Below are 24,303 nucleotides of genomic sequence, written 5' to 3' on the forward strand. Positions count from 1 at the left end.
CCATTTCAATGTGATGCCTCTGTTGATAAAGCCCAAGACTGCATTTGCCTTCTTTACCACCATATCACAATTCATATTTGGCTTACATTCCACAAGTACCCCAAGATATCGTTCATACACACTGCTACCCAGAAGTGTATCTCCCATCCAGTAGGCATGCTTCTCATTTTTGTAATCCAGTTGTAGAATTCTGCACTTATCCCTATTGAATTGCATCTTGTTCTCATTTGCCCACTTTCCCAGCATGCTCTGATCTTGAGTCTCATCTAGAAATGCAGACTGTAAATAATGTAAATCAAAATAAACTAACAAAATACTGTGCATAGATTTATCTTACATTCCTTTCCTATTAACAACATACAGATTCCTTACAATTTAAATAATTGACACCTTTATATGTGATTTAAGGATGGCCGTGGTAAAAGGAGAAAAGCTGGGCATCGTACTCCTATAAGCTACCGATTTCCTGCGGACAGATATCACTGCAACACAGTCCCTGGGCCTGAAAACCTGTACCAGGGAAGGGACATGGGTGTTTTCTTTATTGAAGGCTTTTGCTTTCCCAGATTTTTCACCTTCTCTGAAACAAGCCACAAGAGTGCCTGTGTATGGTAGTGACGGTGGTTCTTCAGGGCAAACACAAGGGAGTGCATGTCTGTAATGGGAAGAGACACATAACAAAAAATCGCTGTAAGAATTGTCAAAGGTCACTGTGGCCACCCCTGTTTCTTTTGTGCCACTTCAGCAGTCATGTGTCTTTTCTTGTGGATGTGAGTATAGGAGGTAGATCTTAACAGGTAAGTCAATCCGGAGTTGAAATTACTCCAATACTTTCATCTTGGCAGTAGTAAGCTATTTCCCACAGGGCTGTATTTCATTGGGAACGTACGTTATACAGACTTATGTAGGCTAAATGAGATTTCCCACAAATGAGCTCAACTTCTCAAGTAGTAAGTGATTATTTTGGCCTTTCAGCCATATTCGATAGAACACTTTGCCTGAACAGCAGTCATGGAAAGACATGCTTTATGCCAGCTGTTGTACAAGAAAAGATTTCAGAAGATCTTTTTCTTTTCTAGTTCTCCCCGTTTCCCGATGGCACCCTTCAGCAGAGCCAGCAGCTATCTCAATTCGACTGCATCAGTCCCACATTGGCAAGATAACACCACAGGGCCTGGACTGCAGCCTTCTCATGCCTACTACGCCCTCTGCTCCTGCATCTTGATTGTGGCCATTGTCTTTGGCAATATTTTGGTCTGCCTGGCAGTTTTCAAAGAGCGTAGTTTGCAAACTACCACCAACTATCTCGTGGTAAGCCTGGCAGTAGCAGATCTGCTTGTGGCCACCTTGGTGATGCCATGGGTGGTCTATCTCGAGGTGAGTGCAGCTTAGCCTGGCTATCCTGGCATGTCTGTTTGGGCCATTTATGCTTGTATGAGGGATGCTGAGAATTAAGGCTATCCATTTAGAACTCAACAAAGGAGACAGTGTTCTATAACAAGGTTTTTGGTGTTTCTTTTCCCTCTGTTTTCACACATTACAAAATGATGGTACAGCAGATATTTTTGCAGGTCATGAAATTGGGGGTCAGATTAATTATAGAATGGGACTCTAGGAATGTGATATGAAGACTTAGATGGAAGTAGAGTTAGAGATGGGGGGCTGGCTTGGCCTGGAAATACAAAAATGAACCCACCCATCCCTACCATATAAATTTGACTTTATATACAATCAAGATGAGGAACATATATTAGCTCACTTGAGAATATCAGTATTTCCTATTTCTGCTTTGTGTATAAGAAAAGATTCAGAACACGGGGGGAAATGTAACCCAGAACTAATATTAAAAATGAATGTGCAGAGGAATAATGGTAAGACTATCATGCCACCTTCTTGAGTTGCATCCCAAGTTTGCTTGCCTTTTCTTTTCTAGATAATGCTTACTAAATAATGCTTACAAGTCTGAGTATCTTTACCTCTGTTTATATAGTGAATATGAAATCTGTGTCTTCCCATATTTCCCATCATATTGTTTTAGATTCACATGTTAAATCCAGGGAGCAATGAACATATATGCAAGGAGGTTTTGTCACAGCCCCTGGCTCAGGGGGAAACAAGTGGAGTGAAGGCCCACCCAGCCCTCAGAAGGGCAGCAGCCCAATGGCCGTGCTGGGCAGAGAGCATGTGGGGGGGGGGGCAGCAACAAGGGAGGAGTGGTCAGAAGGAAGCCCCACCAGTACATGCTCCCTGTTGAGCAAAGGGCTCCTCTGGTGTAAAAGCCTTCCTGAAAGGAGGGGCTTGCTTTACAAGTAGGAGCAGAGAAATTAAGGGGCAACTGACTGAAGGCTACTAGAAGGCTGTGGGCTTTTGTGGACAAGGCCCCCAGAAGCTTCGAAAATAGGCAGTCCTGGCTTAATGGCAGTCTGGAGGAACTGCGTTTGTCCGACCCAGGCTGACAGGCTAATCCGGCTTCATCCTGCAGGAGAGATGCAGCATCCAGGGACGGAAGCAGCCCCAGTGGCAAAGTGTAAACAGATGGAAATGAGTAGCACAGAGCTGGCTGGACCACAAGATGATGGCTGAGTTGGCAATGTAGCTGAGTCAAACCATTAAAATACAAGTTTTACAGTTTGATGTGTTGCATCTTCTCTCCTGATGTGGAGAACAGATGGTGCCTCCCCAGGGAGATGTGGTCCCTGACCCTGGGGGCTTCACAGCCTTTGGCGAATATTTTGCATTTGTTCAGTCTGGAGAAATTAATCCCAAGTCCTAAGCATGCAGTGACTACAAATATAAACATAGAATCATAGAATCATAGAGTTGGAAGGGGCCATACAGGCCGTCTAGTCCAACCCCCTGCTCTATGCAGGATCAGCCCTAAGCATCCTAAAGCATCCAAGAAAAGTGTGTATCCAGCCTTTGCTTGAAGACTGCCAGTGAGGGGGAGCTCACCACCTCCTTAGGCAGCCTATTCCACTGCTGAGCTACTCTGACTGTGAAAATTTTCCTGATATCTAGCCTATATCGTTGTACTTGTAGTTTAAACCCATTACTGCGTGTCGTCTCCCCTGCAGCCAGCAGAAACAGCATCCAGCCCTCCTCCAAGTGACAACCTTTCAAATACTTAAAGAGGGCTATCATGTCCCCTCTCAACCTCCTTTTCTCCAGGCTGAACATTCCCAAGTCCCTCAGCCTATCTTCATAGGGCTTGAACATATATATTCCAAGTTTAAACGCAAGGGTGAACAAACACCAGTGATTCCAACCAACCTTAATACATTTGAGCATGCCTAAAAATGTCGTGAAACCAGGGCCCAAAGCTGCAGTTGCCTGCTTCAGTTCTGGAGATGCTTTAATCCAGGGGTAGTCAAACTGCGGCCCTCCAGATGTCCATGGACTACAGTTCTCATGAGCCCCTGCCAGCAAACGCTGGCAGGGGCTCATGGGTATTGCAGTCCATGGACATCTGGAGGGCCACAATTTGACTACCCCTGCTTTAATCACTTCAGCACTGACTTCTGCTCTGCTGTTCTTTCTCCCATTTATACTCCTCAACTGGTCTAGCTAACAGGACTTTTCTCCATAGTAGGGGGAAAAGTCACCACTGTGTTGTTACCTTTTATATTACACTGACGGGACAGGATATGTTCCGTGGGCTGACTGATGTTCTGCGATGAAGACATCATAGTGGCTAGAAATCTTTGGGCAGCACTGTGAGGCCATTTATTTGCAAGGCTTTTAATGGTGTGTATAAATAGTGTATATAAATTGCAGGTTGCTGTGGATTTTATTCTTTATATTTTAGATTGCAATTTGCAAGCCACTGTGAGGAGAGGCGGGATATACCATAAATGTGTTAAATAAATATCCATAGAGTTTACAGAAAGGGTTTTCATTGGGGTTGCCAGCCTTTGCCCTCAAGAACTGAGCCATAGTTTTGATGTTGTTGTTCTTCCTGCCCGTGCAACCAAATGTTGGGAAAAGTGACACCTGATGATCTTGTCCAATCTGTACACCCATAAAAAGTTCAGGAACTGATCAGGAAAGAAGAGGGCAACCTTAGAATTCCTGTTTCTCCTGGTATTTGTTTTACTAGGAATGTTCACATAGCACACTGAGAACCACTTCTTCAAACAAATTGACCTATAAACCCATTGTGCTAAATGGTTGCATTGGTCCTGCCCTAAACATTCTTATAACAACTTTCATTATTAGAAGAACGTTTTAATTTAAGTAAATTAGGCAGCAATACTGTGCAAGATTCAAAGCCAATTTCCCAGCCTGAAAAACGTCTATGGACAAGTCTGTTCCTTTGACTTTAATTAGACTCATGTTCCTAGGAAAATGTGCCTAGAATTGCAACTTTAGTTTCCAAACCAGATTAATTAAATTGGAGTTTCACAAATTGTAGGCAGCGCAAGTCTCAAATGTGAATCAACTGCAACAAATGCATACAAAACATGTACATTGACTCTGGCTTGGTCTATAAGTAGAGTGAAAGTCAATTGTTCATAATAATTTTAACTCTGTTTTGTGCCATTCTTCCAAATCGGTATTTGTGAAATGACAAAGATGCTGTAATTAAAAGAAACTTAGGTGTATATGCTAATAATTGGCAGTAGGAATAGTGACCCTGATGATTAATTATTCATGGTAGATCAAAAGTGAAAGAGGGAGAATCTCATAGTACAGGCTCACTTAGGCTCCCATAATGAACCCACAGATAAATAAATGGTAGTTTCTAAGGAGCAATTATCTCTATGGAATCTTTAACAGTCAAAAAGCAGACTTAAAATTTAGGAAAGGGCACATAAGAAGAAAGGAGTACATGAACAAAAGTTTGTGAGAAGAAGGGACACTGGGCAGCTTACACCAGTGATCTTTTGCAGTGTATAGTGCCTTTCATCTCAGGAATTCAAAGCACTTTGCAAACATTAAAAACTTCATCAGTCCTTACAATCACCTTTTCAAGTCAGAAAAAATATTGCCAAGGCTCTAGTAATAAAGTTCACAGCAGGAGACCTGTTTAACTTTGCTGCATGCTCTGAGTTAATAAATGGAGTTAGGAAGTTCCCAGACTAAGATCTAGAATGGCCTAGAACTATAATGGACTTTAGTCAGTTTACAGTACATCCTAAATTCATTGAATAGACTTGATAGTCTTCTGAGAAGACCAATTTAGGATGGCCCTGGTAAGTGAGAAAGCCTTGGATATTAATCATTCTCGTAGCTGGGTTACATAGGGAAAATCTAAATGCTACTGAGGAGAACTGTGATTGGATCCCAAACAAAAAGCATCCAGACACCCCACTTATGGATCAGGGTCGTGGTGATGGGAAGGGAATGACTAATTCTTTGTCCCTTGTGAGATTTGCTTAATTGAAAATATACCACCCAGGATACTTATAGCTGCAGAAGACACAAACAGTCAGAAACAATATGGGCTGTTATGGGCTCTCTCTCCTAAACCCCAAACATTCACTTCCCTGCCAAGCTCTGCACACTAAGGCTTTTGGAAGCTTAGCCTATTTTCATTTTAATATCCCTGCAGATACACTTGCCTGAAGGCAAACGTGACTGTCATAGTCAGCAAATATGATTAATATCAGTTGGTTCAAAGGTTTTTATTGTTACAGTTGCTGATTGCTCGTTATAAGATGCGGTTTTGATTATTGCTAGAAGGTATTCAAAGTAAAGGTAACATATCTGCATATGCAGTTTTAACATTTATTTATGGCTCTTATTAGTGTTCCGGTTTCATGATAGTTGTGTTTTGTTGTGCAAAAAGAGAACAAAACCCCAACCTGAGAAAACAAGTCAGTTAGAATACAGATATTTATGATTTAGTACACATTAAGATTAAAAACAGCTTAATATATTTTATATATCATAATCATTATACACACACACACACACACACATATATACATATACGTATACGTGTATGTGTGTGTGTGTGTGTGTGTGTGTGTGTGTATATATATATATATATATATATATATATATATATATACGTATACGTGTGTGTATATATATATATATATACACACACACACACACACATATATATATACATATATAGATTGCATTTGTTGGACAAGGGCAATAGAAGTTTGTCTTAAAAGGCAAAAGAGCAAAAATATTCATTTAAAAGGAGTAATCTAGGCTTTGAGCTAGGCTTATCCTCATGGAACAATGAACATGTTCTCACTTGGCAAGAGTTTTCCTCCAGACCATGAACTTCCCAGTCCATTAGGCAGTTCATTCTGCCCTGGAACCCAAGACGTAATACTGGTGAGCATGTATGTCTTGGACCTCCACAGATGAATGGAGGTCCAATAGTTGAACTAATGAGACCTGTAAGCAGGAATAGAACCCTTCAATGTCTATTAAAATATATTTGGGAGGGATATAGGTATATACTATTTATTGTAAAGGATGGAATGAAAGCTGTTCTTGTAAATAAAGGATATGTAGCAAACCTAGTGTTTGGGAGCTAGGACATGATTGGCTAAACCAGTCTACATTTCAATTAAGTTTCTGTGGCTAATGGCCAATCGAATCCCTTTGCTAGATCTGCTGTTATACAAGGAATGAAACAAGTTCAGTGGCATGCCTTGCAAAGGTGGTCCATGTCAGTCTAAAACTGAAAAGAGCTGATATGCACAATGTAATGTAATGTACACAGTTAATTTTTTAAGTATAGCAATACCTTAGGTTAAAAAGCAAGCATTTTTTAACTCTTCCAGTAGCACTTTGCTTCCTCCTCTTCTTTTTGATCTACTTTGTCTCCTATTTCAAACAAAATATAGCCACATTTAGAATGGATTTTTAATTATTTTATATATAAATCCTCCATTTTCTTCCCCAATGTGAACCTGAAGCTTCCAGCATCATTCTCTATGGCTCCATTTTATCCTCACAGCCATAAACCTGCAGAAAGGTTAGGCTGAAGCAGAGGAATGGGCCTAAGGAAACTTCCATAGTAAAGTGGAGATTTGAATCAAAATGTCCCAGATTCTAGATCAGAACTCCAACCACTGCACCACATTCAGACAATAGCATAACTCTTTATCTGCTTAGAGCCTCTTGTGGCGCAGAGTGGTAAGGCAGCCGCCTGAAAGCTTTGCCCATGAGGTTGGGAGTTCAATCCCAGCAGCCGGCTCAAGGTTGACTCAGCCTTCCATCCTTCCGAGGTCGGTAAAATGAGTACCCAGCTTGCTGGGGGGTAAACGGTAATGACTGGGGAAAGGACTGGCAAACCACCCCATATTGAGTCTGCCATGAAAACGCTAGAGGGCGTCACCCTAAGGGTCAGACATGACTCGGTGTTTGCACAGGGGATACCTTTACCTTTACCTTTATCTGCTGGGAGGCTTTTAAGAGCAAGAGTCCCCACTGTGGCTTCATTCCTAGCAGAAGCCGGAATATTAAAACTGTGTGTGATTGCACTGCCCATATCTATCTATATTCTCTTATAATTCAGTATATCTGTGGTGATATACAGCTAAAAACATCTGAATGGAAGCAAATTTTTCCCTAGTGCCTCAAAAAGAGATATTGCTACTGCATAGGAGTTTGGAGCTTTTTCATCTTTAAGTATGAACGTTCACTGATCAATCAACCATTGACTTATTTTCTAAAGCAACTGAAAGAAGAGTTTAGAGTATTACACTGTAGGTGAGTTCCTCTTAGAAGATGTAGCTGAATGCCTAGGGCTGCAATCCTGAACACATTTAACATGGCAGTAAATAAATACCCCTGAAATCATTACATATAACGAGGATAAAAATAACAGAGATAATGAAAAATAAAAGGAATTTCAATTACTTTCAATTAGAAATTCACACTAGTGTAAATAAGAATGGATTCCAGCTCATATTTTAATCTAAAATATTCCCTTTTTCTGTACCAGTAATCTATAACTAGTCAAGTGTAATCTTAAATATGGCACTTTGAGGCAAGGATGCCACTTAAGGAGAATGGATGAGCTTTGCCCACCTGCCTTCCAGAATGCATGTAACTCAGCAACACCTGTAGTTCTGACTATCTACATGCTCAGTAACTTGTTATAATTTAAATGACCTATTTACTAAGGGTGCATGCCAAAGACACATTTTTTTTGCTTAGAACAAGGTGAGTGGCTTGATAATATTGTTCGAATTTTGATAAAACTTGTGCAAAGTAACCATGACAACTGTTGGCTTATTCTGATTTGCATTTTTGTCATAAATATTCATTTGCAGTATTTATTTCCTGCATCCTTCACAAAGTGCTCACAGCTCATGTATCCAAGACTGGGTACTTACATCTTGCAGAGAATTCCCCTCTCCCTCCTACCAGTCCCACAGATGAAATTTGCATCGAATGCTTGCACACAAATCTAATTTTTCTCATGGAAGATGTATCCCCACAGTGGCTTCTAGAATTATTCCTAAAAAGACTCTTTGCTACCTCAGGACTAATAATTTTATTGTGTGATATGTTTCATGAGCTAGAACTCAATTCATCACATGGACAGAATGTTACATTCATTGGCAGATTTATACAAAGAACCACAAAAACGGTTTGGTAGGAAGAGAGGTCAGAAAAGCAATTTCCCAGGACAAGGCGCATTACATTAGATTACAAAGCACAGATAAAGACAAGAACCCATCAGAAGACTACAAGATCCACTTGGTGTAGACGATACCCACATGCTGATGAATTGGCAAAGTAGGATAATTCTGAATAGGATACCTAAAACTATAAGTATAAATAATCAGAGAACAAATCATTCAAAGTTCCCATTAGCCCAAGTCAAATCTATGTATGAATTCCAACTCAGCAACTCCTCACTAGAGTCTTTTTTTGAAATTGTCTGCTGAAATATTGCACACTTCACTAGTTTCCGAGTGGTACTTTTGTGAAAGGAGTTTGTCTGTTTTATGTTTTTTATTCCCATCCTTCATCCATCATGTATTGATGTAGTTGTCCCAACAATTGACCTATTGTGTGAACCGTTCCATGTTCTGGATAGCATTGTATAAGTCCTCATGTGAATAAAAGCTTGGGGTACTTTTGGACTGTAATATATGTGTGATGTGATGGTAAAGGAGGCAAATGCTGTATCAATTGAGGCATCACATCGAAATTTCAAGATGTCCTACTTCCGCTGTATACTGCAGGCCACATCTGGAGTTCTGGCCTCACTTCAAAAAAGGACATGGACAAAATTAAGAGGGTTCATAGTAGAGCAATGAGGATGATCTGGGATCGGAGGCCCAAGCCCTGTAAGGGAAGACTGAGGGACCTGGGAATGTTCAGAGGAGGTTGAGAGAGGATATGATTGCTTTCCTGAAGTATTTGAAAGGTTGTCACTTAGAGGAGGGCAGGGAGCGATTCCTGCTGGCAGCAGAGGATTTGACCCACAGTAATAGGTTTAAACTAGAACAGTATCAGCTAGATATAAGGGGGAAAACATTTACAGAGTAGTTCAGCAGTGGAATCAGCTGCCTAAGAAGATGGTGGGCTCTCCTTCACTGGCAGTCTTTAAGCAGTGGCTAGATAGATACTTATGATACATATTTTAGGCTGATCATTCATTGAGCGGGGGTTTGGACTAGATGGCCTGTGTGGCCCCTTCCAACTCTATGATTCTATGATTCTGAGTTGATAATGTGCTCTTAAACATTGCCTCATACTGAAAAGCCATTGGCTGCTGTATGTATTAAGATGCTTTCAGCTACCATTCCAAGTATAGCTCATGATCTCTTGTCTATAGTATTGCAACTACTTCAGTTCCCTGGGCAGTAGATCTACTTTGGGCACTCCTGGGATTACAGTACCACCAGTGAGTGAAACAAATGGACAAAACAAGACTGATTCCCAGAAATGCTGTGCTACTCAAAAGAGATATCAAAAGAATACCACTAGTGGTCAGTTACAGTTCCCAGTTTGTCAGTTCAAGGGATCATCAATGGTCTACAGCTTGACCTGGACTTCTTTCTCATAGACCTCAGGCGGTAGGGCTTTCCTTGCTTACATACATGCCCCTAACCAAAAACAGTCTCTTGCCTACAACAATATGTCACCTGTTAACCTAATAGAGACACAAACTGTGGAACTAGATCCTGCAACAAACCCAGATGCCAATCTGTCCCAATATTGTTAGAGTTGCCAACCACCAGGAAGCATCTGGATATCTCCTTCTATTACAATTGATCTGCAGGAGATAGAGATCAGTTCCCCTACAGGAAATGGCTCCTTTTGAGGGTGTGCTCTATGGGATTTTACCCTATTGAAGTCACTCCCTCCCCAAACCATTCTTTTTCCAAGCTCCACTCCCTCAAAAAAAATTTCCCCAGCAGGAGCCGGCAACCCTAAATATTGCAAACGTAATAATATCCATTTGTTCATTCTTCATTTTATAATCTGTACTCCCCACCTCCAGGCCATATATCATCTGTGGTCAGCTATTGGGGCAACAGTGACTACCAGCAGAGGGGTTGTTCTTTGATGCCACCATCGATTGTACCGGGTTTTATGCTGTTTTTATATTTCATGTAAACCACCATGAGTCGTCTGGGCCAAGAATGGTGGTCTATAAATTCAATTTAGATAGATAGATAGATAGATAGATAGATAGATAGATAGATAGATAGATGATAGATAGATAGATAGATAGATAGATAGATAGATAGATAGATAGATAGATAGATAGATAGATAGATAGATAGATAGATAGATAGATAGATAGATAGATAGATAGATAGATAGATAGATAGATAGATAGATAGACCAAAGTACCAGTCACTGCACAGCAGTTCTCTTGCAGGCTGTCCAGGAACAGGTTCCTCATGCAGAAATGGTCACATAATTACATCACATCCAGTGTACTTTGTAGCCCTTTCACCTTACTATCTTCAGCTTTTTTTCTTTGTAAGTTGTACATTTCTCTACGCCAAGTAGCAGCATCTGACAAAGTGAGCTCAGATCCAAGCAAGCTTATGCAAGAAAAAAAAAAGTGTTAAGTTTTGAAGGTGCCCCAGGATTCCTGAGTATTTTTGTTTCAACTGATTAATACAAGTGCCCCTGTGGAACATAATATTATCAAAGTGCTTAAAGTTCTTAAAAGCCCCCACACATGGAGGCATACTATTTAGATGTAAAAAACCCACACTGGGCCTGGCAGAGTACTGTGGGGAGGGGTTACTGACAAACTTGTTCTAGATTTTTTTCTTGTTGGTTTGTTTGTATCCAAGTAGCAAACTGGGACTTTTTATATGGTCCAGGAATAAATCTCTATCTAATAACAGTGCCTCTCGCTGTGGTAAAGCTGGCAAGAAACAAAGCAATAAAAAATAATGATGAACAAATCAAACCCAGGGCTATAGAACCGATAAGGGCGACTGAACAGATGCTTCTTCTTTCAATCACTCATTCAAATCTACAATTTATTATTTTTATTATTATGTGAATCAGTGACAGGCAAAGAAATCTCAAATTACTGCAAGAAATAGGCCAAAAGGCAGTTCTTCATGTGATGGGTCACAAAGTCATAGTCCTGTTTTGTCCATGTATTCTATATTTTAAATTACCTTCAACTGGGCCTTTTATTGCTTCAAGGATCTTCTTTTGGTCATAGTGCAACTTACTGAATGGTTGTTATTTTTTTCCTGAACACCACTGAAGGTAAATTAAACTGCCCAGAGTTTAGAAGCCAAATCAGTTATACCATCTGCTTCTTACAGGCTCCATTCTTAAGAGGCAGATGAACCAAATTGCAGGAGAGGGAAAGTAATGCATTTAGATAGGTGTTAATTTCTTTGAAAAATGTCTTTGTTTGCAAAAATTGGGGGAAGATGGAATCCAACATCAAAGAAACTGATTTCAAGGGACATAGTAGGCTGAACAATCACCAATAAGTAGCGGAAATACAGATCCTCTGAGAAGTCATGGTTTCCTAAGATCCAGTGTGAGAGAGGGCTAAGTCATGTACACATGTACCTGTCCTTACTTACAAGAACAGCTAAGCCTCTTTCCCATCATGCCCTTGTAGAGTTCTCACCAGCTCAGGAAATAAGCTCAAAAGACTCTGTGGTTAAAGCTGTCACATCATATTATGGTTTGGATCCAATATTTTCTATCAATGGAATAGGATTTCTTTGCTTCTCTTCCACCTTTATATCACAAAATGATTTCTGAAATGCTGCTTCTGATGAACAGGGAACCCCAGGAACAGTATACAGAGAGAGGAGTCTGCAGCCTGAGGGAACAAATAATCTGTTGGCGAAAATTGTTTTAATAAGCAAGGCTTGGTGTTTCGTGGCATGAATTAAGTGTAAGCCTGTGTTAATCAAAGGAGCCGACTTACTATTTTGTGGCTTGGCCTGGGAGATGAGCTAGGAAGGTGTTCTCTGGGATGTCATGTGATCACCTGCAAATGGCCCTGGCTTTATGCCTGCTGGTGGTCTCATCACCAATGGTGAGCCCATGTTGAAAGGGCAGCTTCCGGGGAGAGCTTTGATGTGGGGGTCTCTTCAGCTCTCCCCATGGCTATTTAAACTGCCATCGCTGGTTGCCTCCTCCTGTTTGTCTTTATCTTGCTCAAGTTATGTTAGAGTTTAGGGTTTGTATGTTATATATTGTGCCATAGCTTTGACAGGTTGGACATTGGAATAGATCTTTTTTGAGGAGCCTGGGCCTATGTACTCACCTTCTCTGGTTGGGGATCCCCTCATGGGGCCTTGGGGGTTAAAACCGGCATGCAGTATGCCTTGATCAGGGGTTGTCACCACCAGGTGAATAGGTGATCCATCTAGTGGCTGGCACCCAGGTGGTCCCACTGGAACTACCATTCCATGGTTCCCCTCACACACACAGCAGGCACTTTATTTATTTTCTAAATAAAGACACACCCTTCTAAATCCATTGAGACCAATGGGCATAAAAATTTAACTCATTTTAGGAGGCACAGCAAATGGTCTGGTTGCCTTTACAATGATGAGGCTGACTGCGCTCAGCTCCTTTCTGCTTGCTGCTGCATTTCCAGGAGTAATCCCAAATGATTTGATTTTGTGCTACGACAAGCTTGCTTTATGTTCTGAACAGAAGAGTCACTCTGCAGTCTTTGTAGAAGTCAGTCTGTCTCCTATTTTCTCTCTACTTAGCCAGACTACTTCAACAGCACATAGTGACAAAGGAAATATGTTCTGGATAAAAAATGTTAGGAGTTATGAGCTTTCCTTTAAGATGGGCAGAAATAACTCTGTTTAGCATTGCACTGTACATTTACTGAGGTCTTCAGCCATTATCCTCAAGAATCCATCATTTTCTTTCAACAATAGTGTATGATGTGGGTCAAAGTACAAAAAATCAGGATGCTGGCATAACAGAAATCACAGAATCACAGAATCATAGAGTTGGAAGGAGCCATACAGGCCATCTAGTCCAACCCCCTACTCAACGCAGGATCAGCCCAAAGCATCTTAAAGCATCCAAGAAAAGTGTGTATCCAACCTTTGCTTGAAGACTGCCAGTGAGGGGGAGCTCACCACCTCCTTAGGCAGCCTATTCCACTGCTGAACTACTCTGACTGTGAAATTTTTTTCCTGATATCTAGCCTATATCGTTGTACTTGTAGTTTAAACCCATTACTGCATGTCCTTTCCTCTGCAGCCAGTGCGAACAGCATCTTGCCCTCCTCCAAATGACAACCTTTCAAATACTTAAAGAGGGCTATCATGTCTCCTCTCAACCGCCTTTTCTCCAGGCTGAACATTCCCAAGTTCCTCAACCTATCTTCATAGGGCTTGGTGCCTTGGCCCCAGATCATCTTCGTTGCTCTCCTCTGTACCCTTTCAATTTTATCTACGTCCTTCTTGAAGTGAGGCCTCCAGAACTGCACACAGTACTCCAGGTGTGGTCTGACCAGTGCCATATACAATGGGACTATGACATCTTGTGATTTTGATGTGATGCCTCTGTTGATACAGCCCAAAATGGCATTTGCCTTTTTTACCGCTGCATCACACTGCCTGCTCATGTTTAGTTTACAATCCACAAGTACCCCAAGGTCTCACACACAGTATTACCTAGAAGCATATCCCCCATCCAGTAGGTATAGTTTTCATTTTTCTGACCCAGATGCAGAACTTTACACTTATCTTTATTAAATTGCATCTTGTTCTCATTTGCCCATTTTTCCATTGTGTTCAGATCTCTTTGAACTCTGTCTCTATCTTCTGGAGTATTTGCCAGTCCTCCCAATTTGGTGTCATCTGCAAACTTGATGAGTAGTCCTTCCACCCCATCATCTAGATCAGTGGTGCCCAACCCCCGGTCCGGGGACCAGTACTGGTCCGCAGATCAGTCGGTACCGGGCCGCGGCTCCTCCTCGTCCTCCTCCCCGGCGGCTGCCTTGGGGGCTGCCCTGCCACTCTGCCGCTGGCTGGGGCTCCCCCTTGGTGTGGCACTGCGCAGCTGCTGCTAGCAGTGCCCCCATCAGGTGGCGGGAAGTCAGGGGCGTCAGTGGGAAAGCAAGTGGAGCAGGGGCTTGGGCGATGGTGACATCTCTTGGCAAAAGACTACCCCCCCCCGGGCCTCAGTAAAATTATCAAGTGTTGACCGGTCCCCGGTGATAAAATGGTTGGGGACCACTGATCTAGATCATTAATAAATATGTTTAAAAGTACCAGACCGAGCACCGAACTCTGAGGTACTCCGCTACTCACCTCCCTCCAGTCTGATGAAACACCAATGACAAAACTCTTTGAGTGAGGTTCTCTAACCTAGCGATCCCCAACCTGTGGGCTGCGGACCACATGTGGTCCTTCGACTAATTGGAGGTGGGCCGCGAAGGACGCCTTCTCCCCCCCCCCTGGCCCTTTACTTCATCCCCCCCGGCCCTTTACAACACACTTCGGGTGTCATTGTCTCCCATCACTCCCAGATGGGACTATCTCGTTGCAGAGAAACAAGCTCAGGGTTCCCATTGATTTGTGATTGTCATGAGTTAAAATTTCCATGAAAATAAAATGTTCCTTATGTTCATTGTTGTGGCGTGTCAGTATTTTATTTTGAAGGGATGTTTAAACATTACCATAGCAATCAGAGAGCGTTAGGGCAGTGGTTGAGAGTAGAGGAGTAAACTACCCCCCTGGGCCTCAGTAAAATTGTCAAGCGTTGAGTGGTCCCCGGTGATAAAAAGGTCGGGGACCACTGCTCTAATCAATTCCCTATCCACCTAACTATCTGAAAATCCAGATTGCAGTCCTTCAATTTATCCATCAGAACATCATGGGGAACCTTATCAAAAGCTTTATCAAAATCCAAGTAAACGACATCAACCGAATTTCCACGATCCAGCAAACCTGTCACTTGGTCAAAAAAGGAAACCAGGTTGGTCTAACAGGACTTGTTGGAGGCAAATCCATGCTGACTTCCTTGGATCACCAAATTGTCCTCCAAATGTTTGCAGATCGCTCCCTTTAATATCTGTTCCATTATCTTATCCACAACAGCGGTCAGACTCCCTGGTCTGTAGTTTCCCGGGTCATCCTTCCTCCCTTTTTTGAAGATCGGAATAACGTTTGCTCTCTTCCAGTCCTCGGGTCATCTCCCGTCCTTAAAGAGGTCCCGAAGATGATGGACAAAGGTTGTGCAAGTTCTCTGGAAAGTTCTTTGAGCACTCTCGGGTGCATTTCATCTGGCCCAGGGGATTTGAACTCATCCAATGCAGCTAAATGCCTCTCAACAACCTCTCTGTCCATGTCAACCTGCCACCCAGACACTATCTCTTGGCTATTGCCATCTCTAGATGTGCCTAAACCCTTTGACCTGTAGGAAAAAACAGATGTAAAATAGGCGCTGAGCCTTTCTGCTTTCTCTGCATCCTCCGTTAGAGTTTGTCCATCCGCACCCAACAGTGAGCCTATTGCCTCCTTTACCTTACGTTTGCTCCTCACATAACTGAAAAATCCTTACTTCTTACAGTGGGCTTCCCTGGCCAATCTTAGCTCACTCTCAGCTTTGGCCTTTCTGATGATTGATCTACAGTGCCTAGTAACCTGTAGGTACTCTTCTTTAGAGCTCTGTCCTTCCCTCCATTTCCAGAACATTTTCCTTTTCTTTCTTAGTTCCTCTTGAGGTTCCTAACACCCTTCTGATTTTTTAACTGCCCTTTGTGTGGCAATGCGTATACATTGCCACACATCCATTTGGATGTTTTTTTATTACTTTTTGCAGTTGGGAGACCCACAAATCTCTGCTGAGAGTGGATTGGTTGCCTCTAGAGATTGGCAGGTCAAGGAGCGGTTATTAAAGTGCGCATTGCTCTGTTTCTGCCTTTCCCCAACACTAGTGATGAGGGGGAAAGGCGCAATGTGGCAGCAAAAAAAGGGAGAAGGCTTTATAATCTGTAGGGGCGAAAAAGCACGATTTACTATGCTGCAATTGTGGGCAATTTGGACCTCCATGCAGAAATGGTTAATATACTCTATACATTAACAAAGGATAATATGATGTTATGAAAAGTCAGAAAAAATTATATCGTACATCATATCTCCTACACACAATATCTCAAAATGTCACAAGAGTACAATGTTACATAATGTCTCCTCACAACCAATCCCTGTGTATGTATATAATTCCCAACAGGTCCCAGGAGCTCTGCCTGTTTCACATCAGCTTCTGCCGGTGAATATATAGAGGAACAAACAACTACAAGAAAAAAAAAATAAAACCCAGTTATAATCAAACACAACAAGGACCACCATAGTATTAGAAAATAGTGTAATGGCAATTTATAATTGGTTGTTAATTAACATAAACCTGAATTAGGCCTTGATTTAAATGTACAGTTGATTGTAATTATGGAGAAAAACAAACAAAGGCTTTGCTGGCTATCTGTATGACAAGCAAGCACTTAGACTAAATCTATAAGGCAGAAAAAAACCAAAAAGGTTGGAATGCAAACTAAAGCTCTAAATCAATTAAAGGTAAAGGTATCCCCTGTGCAAGCACCAGGTCATGTCTGACCCTTGGGGTGACGCCCTCTAGCGTTTTCATGGCAGACTCAATACGGGGTGGTTTGCCAGTGCCTTCCCCAGTCATTACCGTTTACCCCCCAGCAAGCTGGGTACTCATTTTACCGACCTCAGAAGGATGGAAGGCTGAGTCAACCTTGAGCCGACTGCTGGGATTGAACTCCCAGACTCATGGGCAAAGCTTTCAGACTGCATGACTGCTGCCTTACCACTCTGCGCCATAAGAGGCTCTTACCTAAATCCATTAGACTGCTGTAATAGAGGGAAATAGCTATACTTACTACTATCCAACCTTATACAAAGGGAATCCTTCACAAACATTGTCTCTAGCTACAAAGATCCTTAAATGGATTACATATTGCTAAAGCAAGTAGCCTCAACCTCTCCCATGAAGATCTCAAATTTTAAAGGGAAATGGTGACTAAAACTCCTATTGTTATTTAACGGAGCCAGTAATAGAAAAACTGTGTTATAATCAAAGTATCCAACAGGTATAGAGTGAAAAATATGAGGACACTAAACAAATGAAAAAAGGGTTCTTCTCTTGGTCATAAATACATCTTATCTCAAGGTAATGCCAAAAAAGAATAGCAGCAGAAGGGGCTACAGGCGAACCCATGGCCACACCCTTGACTTGGAGGGAAAAATCATGGTCCAAATGAAAATATTTTTTTCTAGGATATCTGTAAGATCAAGAATACAATCAATAGGAGGTTGTGTAATATTAAGATTTACTAAAGTATCCCTAGTGGTATTTTTTGCATCCTCCAGGGGGATAAATGTATACAGGGCATGAATATCTCCTGTATCTATACAAGTGCCTCTAGGAATCTCCATATTTTCCAATAATGTTATAAGGTGTGAGGAATCTTGTATAAATGAAGGAATTTTACAAATTTCAGGCTGTAGGAAACAGTCAAGAAACTGAGCTAATAGCTCCAGAACTGATCCTATATGTGAGACTATAGGGCAAACAGAAATAGGAACAACAGATTTATAGATTTTGGGTAGCCCATAAAATATAGGGACTCTAGGATGCTGACATAAAAGAAACTGTGCTAATTTGGAATCAATATGTCCCAGACTAACAGCACCATCCACTACAGTTTTGACTATCTTAATTATGTCTAAGGTACAGGCCTTCTGTAAAGGTAAATAAGAAGAGCAATCATTCAACAGGCTAAGTACCATATTCTTATAATGAACGTTATTAATTATTACTAATTAATAAATTAATTATTACTAAGGGTTATCACTTATGCATTCAAAATAATAATTGTCTTTTCTAAGATTATTCCATTTTCCAAGTAGTCTATTTTCCATTTTATTTATTTCCAATAAGACAGAGTCCATGAAGTTGTTAATTTCTGAATAATCCACGTCTGGAACAAAATTAGATTTAAGCCTGAATTTATCACATACATGTTCAATATCAGAATCACACTGTATTCAAATGAACCATCAATAGCCTTTGTATTCAAATGAGCCATCAATAGCCTTTGAAATTCTTTGTCTGTAACAAGGGAATAACCACCTTTATCTCTCAAAAGTCCCATGATATGTCTGTTCAGTAATTTAACTACTCTGTGGAGGAAGCCGTCACGGCTGCTTCCCCTGCCACTGTATTCAGTTCACTTTGTGATTAATATGCAGGTGACAGGAGGCGTTTGGAATTTCAGCCGTGTCTGCTGTGACATATTTGTAACCATGGACGTAATGATGTGCACAGCCAGCATTTTAAATCTCTGTGCTATCAGCATTGACAGGTAAGATCCAAAGAGCCATGATCGTAAGATCGGAAGGAAGGTGGAGATTTTGTGATATTTGGAAACAGCACAAAGTTGAACATGCTAGGTATGGATATAGTAAAGCAAAGTAAAGTAAAACTTAAGGTCTCAGTTCAGGTTTTTATTTGAGATGGACTAATTTGTACAAGAAGGAGGGCTTTTTCTGTTTTGTGTGGTCCTCTGGAATAATTTGCAGGATCTCTCTCTCCCTTTGGCTTTTCCACATGCTACACGTCTTCCTTGTTTTCTTGGGAGTCAAACCAAAAGCACTGGGATCAGTAGGCATGGTTCTTCCACACGTCTACCCTCCCTCTGAAGTTTCACTGTTACAGAGCCAGTTTAATTTCTTCCACACTTGGCTTCAAGAATGAGCATTTTCAAGGGAAGGTGCTCTCATAATCAGTGGCATCACAGTTAAACACACACACCTTTATTTTTGCGCATACTTACAGAAATACATTGATATCATGGCCGCATATTTTTAAAGGCACCAAAATATCAATACACTGCTGTAATGATAGGTTAAGCAAGTTCTATGAATTCCTGGAGTTCATTTTTTAAAATTTAGCTCCTTCACTTGTGGAGATACACCTTTCCTCTTATATCCATGATATAAGCCTGTCTTCAGGGCAGGAGAAGGATTGATTTGATGCTGACAATAGTCCACTTGGGAGCCAGCATGTTGAGGTGGCAAAGAGTGGTGGACTCTAATATGGAAAACCAGGTTTGATTCTCTACTCCTTCATTTGAAGTCTGCTGGGTGACCTTGGGCCAGTTAGAGTTCTTTCAGAGATCTCTAAGGCCCACCTACCTCACAGGGTGTCTGTTGTGGGGAGAGGAAGGGAAGGGCTTATAACCTGCTTTGAGATTCTTTAGGGCAGAGAAAAGCAGGGTATAAAACCCAACTCTTATTCAGTCATCAAAAAGTGTCATGGAGGTACATGGGAACGTATGGGAGTACATAGGAGAAAGAAAACTGACAGAATCATTACACAAGAAGTCAAAGGCACCTAAGAATCAGCTTCCAGAGAAAGACGGGGGTATGAAAAATGTATGCAGAAATCAGGTGATAAAGTAAAGCAGTATGAGGCCAGAAATCCACTCCCCCCCTCCCCCAAATAAAAACACATGGGGAAAAGTCCTTTTTGGCACTCTTTGGTAAACAAAGATGGTTCTGATTTCCTTGTATCTTTGGGATTTATTCTCTCTTTTTTGCTGATGTTTTAATATTAGGATTTTAAAAGGATTTATGCTGTAATATTGTTTGGATGCTTTTATTTTATGCTGCCTTTTGAATGTAAATTGAAAAACTGTATTTAATTTTTAAAAACTCAATAAATATTCTGTGACATTGTTCTGACATGAATCACACATCATCTTCCCATCCTATATCTTTGTAGCAGAATAAGTCCAGGGAATGATCAAAGGGCATGTGGCTGTTTAAATATTTTTGAAGCAAAGCAGATCTCAGAGGCAAACCACATATTACATGTGCATGCAAGTAATAATTTTGTTGTATTACTTTTTAAAAATTGTACTGCATATTTCAGTGTTATTGATGTCCAGAATATCTAAAACAATAGCATTTAAAATCACTAGAAAAAATAAAGCCAGACAATACAATTCTAAGACAAGACAGTAAGATCCAAAAATCAAAGATTAAAAATACACATTAAAAATATACTCCTCTTTAGGAATGAACTAATCCTAAACAGTTTCACCCTTCTAAATCCATTTACCTCAATGCACTTTAAAAGGCTGTAACTCTGTCTAGGATTGCACTGTAAAGCTCTAATAAATAACAAAATTGCCACCTGGCAGTTAAGAGAATCCAAGGTTAGCACCAGGTGAACAAGTCAGGGAAGGCATTCCACAGAATTCTGAGCAATTGCTCTATTTTTTTCTAATAAAAACCACCTTTGACTCTGTTTTTTCAAGAGAAGCAGCAGCACAGAAGGAAGGGGGCATATATCTCCTAATGTTTCCATTCCTATTTCCCTGTTTAAAATAATTCCAGCCATTTTCCTCCATGGGCTCCAGATGTGTGATTTTGAGCAGTCAAGTAGTCAGTGGAGAAGGAAGGGTTAAAAAGGTAAAGGTATCCCCTGTACAAGCAGTGGGTCATGTCTGACCCTTTGGTTGATGCCCTCCAGCATTTTCATGGCAGACTCAATACAGGGTGGCCTTGCCAGTGCCTTCCCCAGTTATTACCATTTACCCCCCAGCAAGCTGGGTACTCATTTTACTGACCTTGGAAGGATGGACGGCTGAGTCAACCTTGAGCCGGCTGCTGGGATTGAACTCCCTGCCTCATGGGCAGAGCTTTCAGACTGCATGTCTGCTGCCTTACCACTCTGAGCCACAAGAGGCTTCTCTTAAGGGTTAAGGATTCACAAATCCAGTCAAAGTTGCTGCCCTTGAAGGCTAATTGTATTTTATTTTTTATTGTTAATTGTTAATGATGCCTCCTTCTTAAGAGTATCTCATTGAAGCCATCATTTCCCCCCGTTTCTGGCCAGCTCCTACCACGTGGCCTGAGGTCACTTCTCTAGATGAGAACAGCTTCTACTCAATGTGATATGAAGCAGCCACAACTTGATTGTTGATTTGCTTCCACCATCCTTTATAGACACAACACATACACACAAATATGCAGACAAAGAAAGCATAAGTTTCTTGTTCCTTGTTTGTTGACTAGGCTAAGCCTTTAATTCCCTGCCCATTAGCTGTAAGTAACTATCTACTTCTCTGTTGTTCTTCTGTTCCCTTTTCACTCTCTTTTCCACTCTGCTTGTCTTGTTCATCTCCAACTATTTTTACCATTTAATCCCGCATTCTTCTTTCCACTCCCCACTATTATTTCCAACATATTTGTTCTGTTGTTCTTGTTGTTGCACTCACTTCCATTATGAACACAATGTTATCTTCCTTTGTTTCCTCTCTCTCTTTCTCTCTCACACACACACATACATAAACTCCCTCATTTCCCATACACTTCCTGTAACAATGGCCTCTCCATCTCCCTTCCTCTGGAGTCGGTTTACCTTGCAGATATACTGCAGTGGTTATGCCTGTTCATTATCAGTACAGCACAGGGCCCAGCTCTTGCAGAAGGGTCTCCGTTATGATTGCAATGGTGTGGCTACTGGCATTTGCTGTTTCCTGCCCTCTCCTCTTTGGCTTCAACACCACAGGTAACCTCACAGTATCTTGAAGTACTAGCTTTATAATCAGATTGGTGTCTATCATTGTGATGTGAAATAATTAGTAATCAGATGATTCATGTTCTTCTTTGCTTAACTGTGGAGAGCTTAGAAGCTCCGGGTCCTAAGCTTCACGTTAGGAGTTTCATTTCTGTCCACAAACTTATAGGTTTGTCTTTAGACATAGCCTTTATAGAACACAGATCACTTTTCTTGGTTACGGATGTTGTGCTCTCTCTTTCTCTCTCTCTCTCTTCAGAAGATCCCAGTATTTGTTCCATATCCAATCCCAACTTTGTAATCTATTCTTCTGTGGTATCCTTCTATCTTCCCTTCTTGGTGACCCTGCTGCTGTATGTCCGGATTTACGTTGTGCTGAGGCAAAGACAACAGAAACGAGTCCTCACGAGACAAGGCAGCCGGCGTATCAAAGCCTACAAACAGCAAGTATGTCCATGCACTAACTTGTCAAAGTAGGTTTTTCTCAAATGGCACAGAACTGTGCTCCTCATTCTACACTGGAGACATTTTCTGACCCTCCCCCAGCTCATTGGTTGCTAGAGCCCACCTTGGGTAGCCCCTCTGCTACTCACTTTCAGTGCTCCCAACTTCTAGCACCCCCCAGCTGAATTCCTACCTATACTCCTTATCTTTCCTTGTCCCATGGCCTCGTTCAGTCACTCTTTGGGTACTGTATATTTTAGCTTGCATCTGGTCATTTCATAGCAGTCACCACTAGTGTACCATACACAATCCCCTCTCACCCACTTTGAATACTTTGTCAAATGGTGAACTGCTTGTTCACTGCAGTTCCACCAGAAAGTCCCACTACTTCATTTTCTTAGGTCCATCCTTTATTCAGCATTTACGAGGGACAGGAGTTTGAGACATGTTGCCTTAACAACCATGAGATAGAAAGTGCTTCCATTTTCTGGGCTGCTGTCCTCTGGGTGTGTAAAGACTTATTTGATGAGTACTCCAAGAATGAAAAATGTTGACTGTGTACCTATAATTTCACTCTGTCTAAATAGAGTGTGCCATTAGTCTGCAGAAAATACAATAGTACAGCATTCTGAGTAGCGTTTTAGATTCTTGAACACAGAAGAAGCTGCTTTGGGTCACTATTATTGTCTCAGTGGCAGGAAGATTTATTGTGGGGCTTTTGTATATAAGTTGGGGTTGGTTGTGGGTTTCTTTGGTTCAGTTTTGGTTCTTGTTCTGTCATGCTGGGGTCACAATAAAGAACTGAAATGAGCTCCCAGTGTCCAGGTCTTCAAACCCACATGTATCTAACCGACTCAAACTTTGTTCTGCTGCTTCAGGCCAACATGGCTACCCATCTGAAAGGGGAAGGCTTAAGTAGATTGCTTCCTCTACCATTCTTCTGATCACAGGACCCTGCAGCTGTTCTTTTTCCTTTAAAAAACAAACAGATGGGAGATAGATACATGCATCTCTCATCTAACATACTGTTTGGTCTGAAACAATCATGCATTCATTTCCTGTGTCTCCTAGGCTTCCAGGCCCTTTCAATAACAGATCTGTTCTTAATGAAAGAGCAACCTTTAGAAACTCCTTCATTGCAGGGTTTTTGAAGAATGACTGTCAAAACTGTATTTCCATGTTTCTTTAATAACAGGATTATACATATTTAATGTATACATATATATGAGCTGTACTGCTTCAATATTTCGGCTAGTTTGCTCGTTATTTAATCATTTAGGTTTCTATAATGGATCAGAACCACTGCACTGATCTTGTGAGAACCACAATCTTCCCCACTTCCTACTTCCAGCTGCCAAAAATTTAACCCTTGAGTCATAAGCCCCAGATGGTGGAATAACTTTATGGGCTGAGAGGCTGCTGGGGGAAGGGAGCATGTTTTATGTAAACCGCCCTGAACCTCATGGGAGGGCAGTATAGAAATCTAATAAATAAATAATCACTCCGTTCTTCCTTTTCTTCCACCTGTTTATTTATTGTTATTTATCACATGGAATGGAGATCTGAGGATTGTCTGACAGCCAGGCAAGGGACATTTGGCGGTGGTTTGCCATTTCCTGCCCCCGCATCATGACCCCTAGTGCTCTTTGGAGGAACTATCTCCCAAATCCTGAGAGGTCTCCCATCGAGACACGAGCCATGGTTGGCACTACTTAGCTTCCAAGAGCTGACAGGATAGGTCTTGCCTGGGCTATCCAGGTCAGGGTTCTTCTTCCATCAGCTGAGCTGCACTCACTCCAGAGACAGGAGGGAATGATTTTGCCCCTGCCTTGTAACACATGC

The 24,303-nt window shown here is 41.4% G+C and overlaps 1 protein-coding gene and 1 long non-coding RNA gene across 2 annotated transcripts in view; one reads left to right on the forward strand and one right to left on the reverse strand.

Moving 5' to 3' along the window:
* Nucleotides 1–1,090: 1,090 nt before the first annotated feature.
* Nucleotides 1,091–24,303, forward strand: part of DRD3 (dopamine receptor D3) — a 28,506-nt gene continuing 5,293 nt past the window's right edge. The window contains exons 1-4 of the mRNA XM_077341958.1: nt 1,091–1,377; nt 18,681–18,793; nt 21,866–22,008; nt 22,277–22,464. Coding sequence (XP_077198073.1) covers nt 1,096–1,377; nt 18,681–18,793; nt 21,866–22,008; nt 22,277–22,464 — 726 coding nt within the window. The 5' untranslated portion in view covers nt 1,091–1,095. The remainder of the gene's footprint in view (nt 1,378–18,680; nt 18,794–21,865; nt 22,009–22,276; nt 22,465–24,303) is intronic.
* The window catches only part of LOC143839643 (uncharacterized), a 30,688-nt gene continuing 21,333 nt past the window's right edge, over nt 14,949–24,303 (reverse strand). The window contains exon 4 of the long non-coding RNA XR_013231808.1: nt 14,949–16,701. This is a non-coding gene — a long non-coding RNA (uncharacterized LOC143839643). The remainder of the gene's footprint in view (nt 16,702–24,303) is intronic.

Source organism: Paroedura picta, chromosome 6 (assembly GCF_049243985.1).
Source record: "Paroedura picta isolate Pp20150507F chromosome 6, Ppicta_v3.0, whole genome shotgun sequence".
Taxonomy (NCBI): domain Eukaryota; kingdom Metazoa; phylum Chordata; class Lepidosauria; order Squamata; family Gekkonidae; genus Paroedura; species Paroedura picta.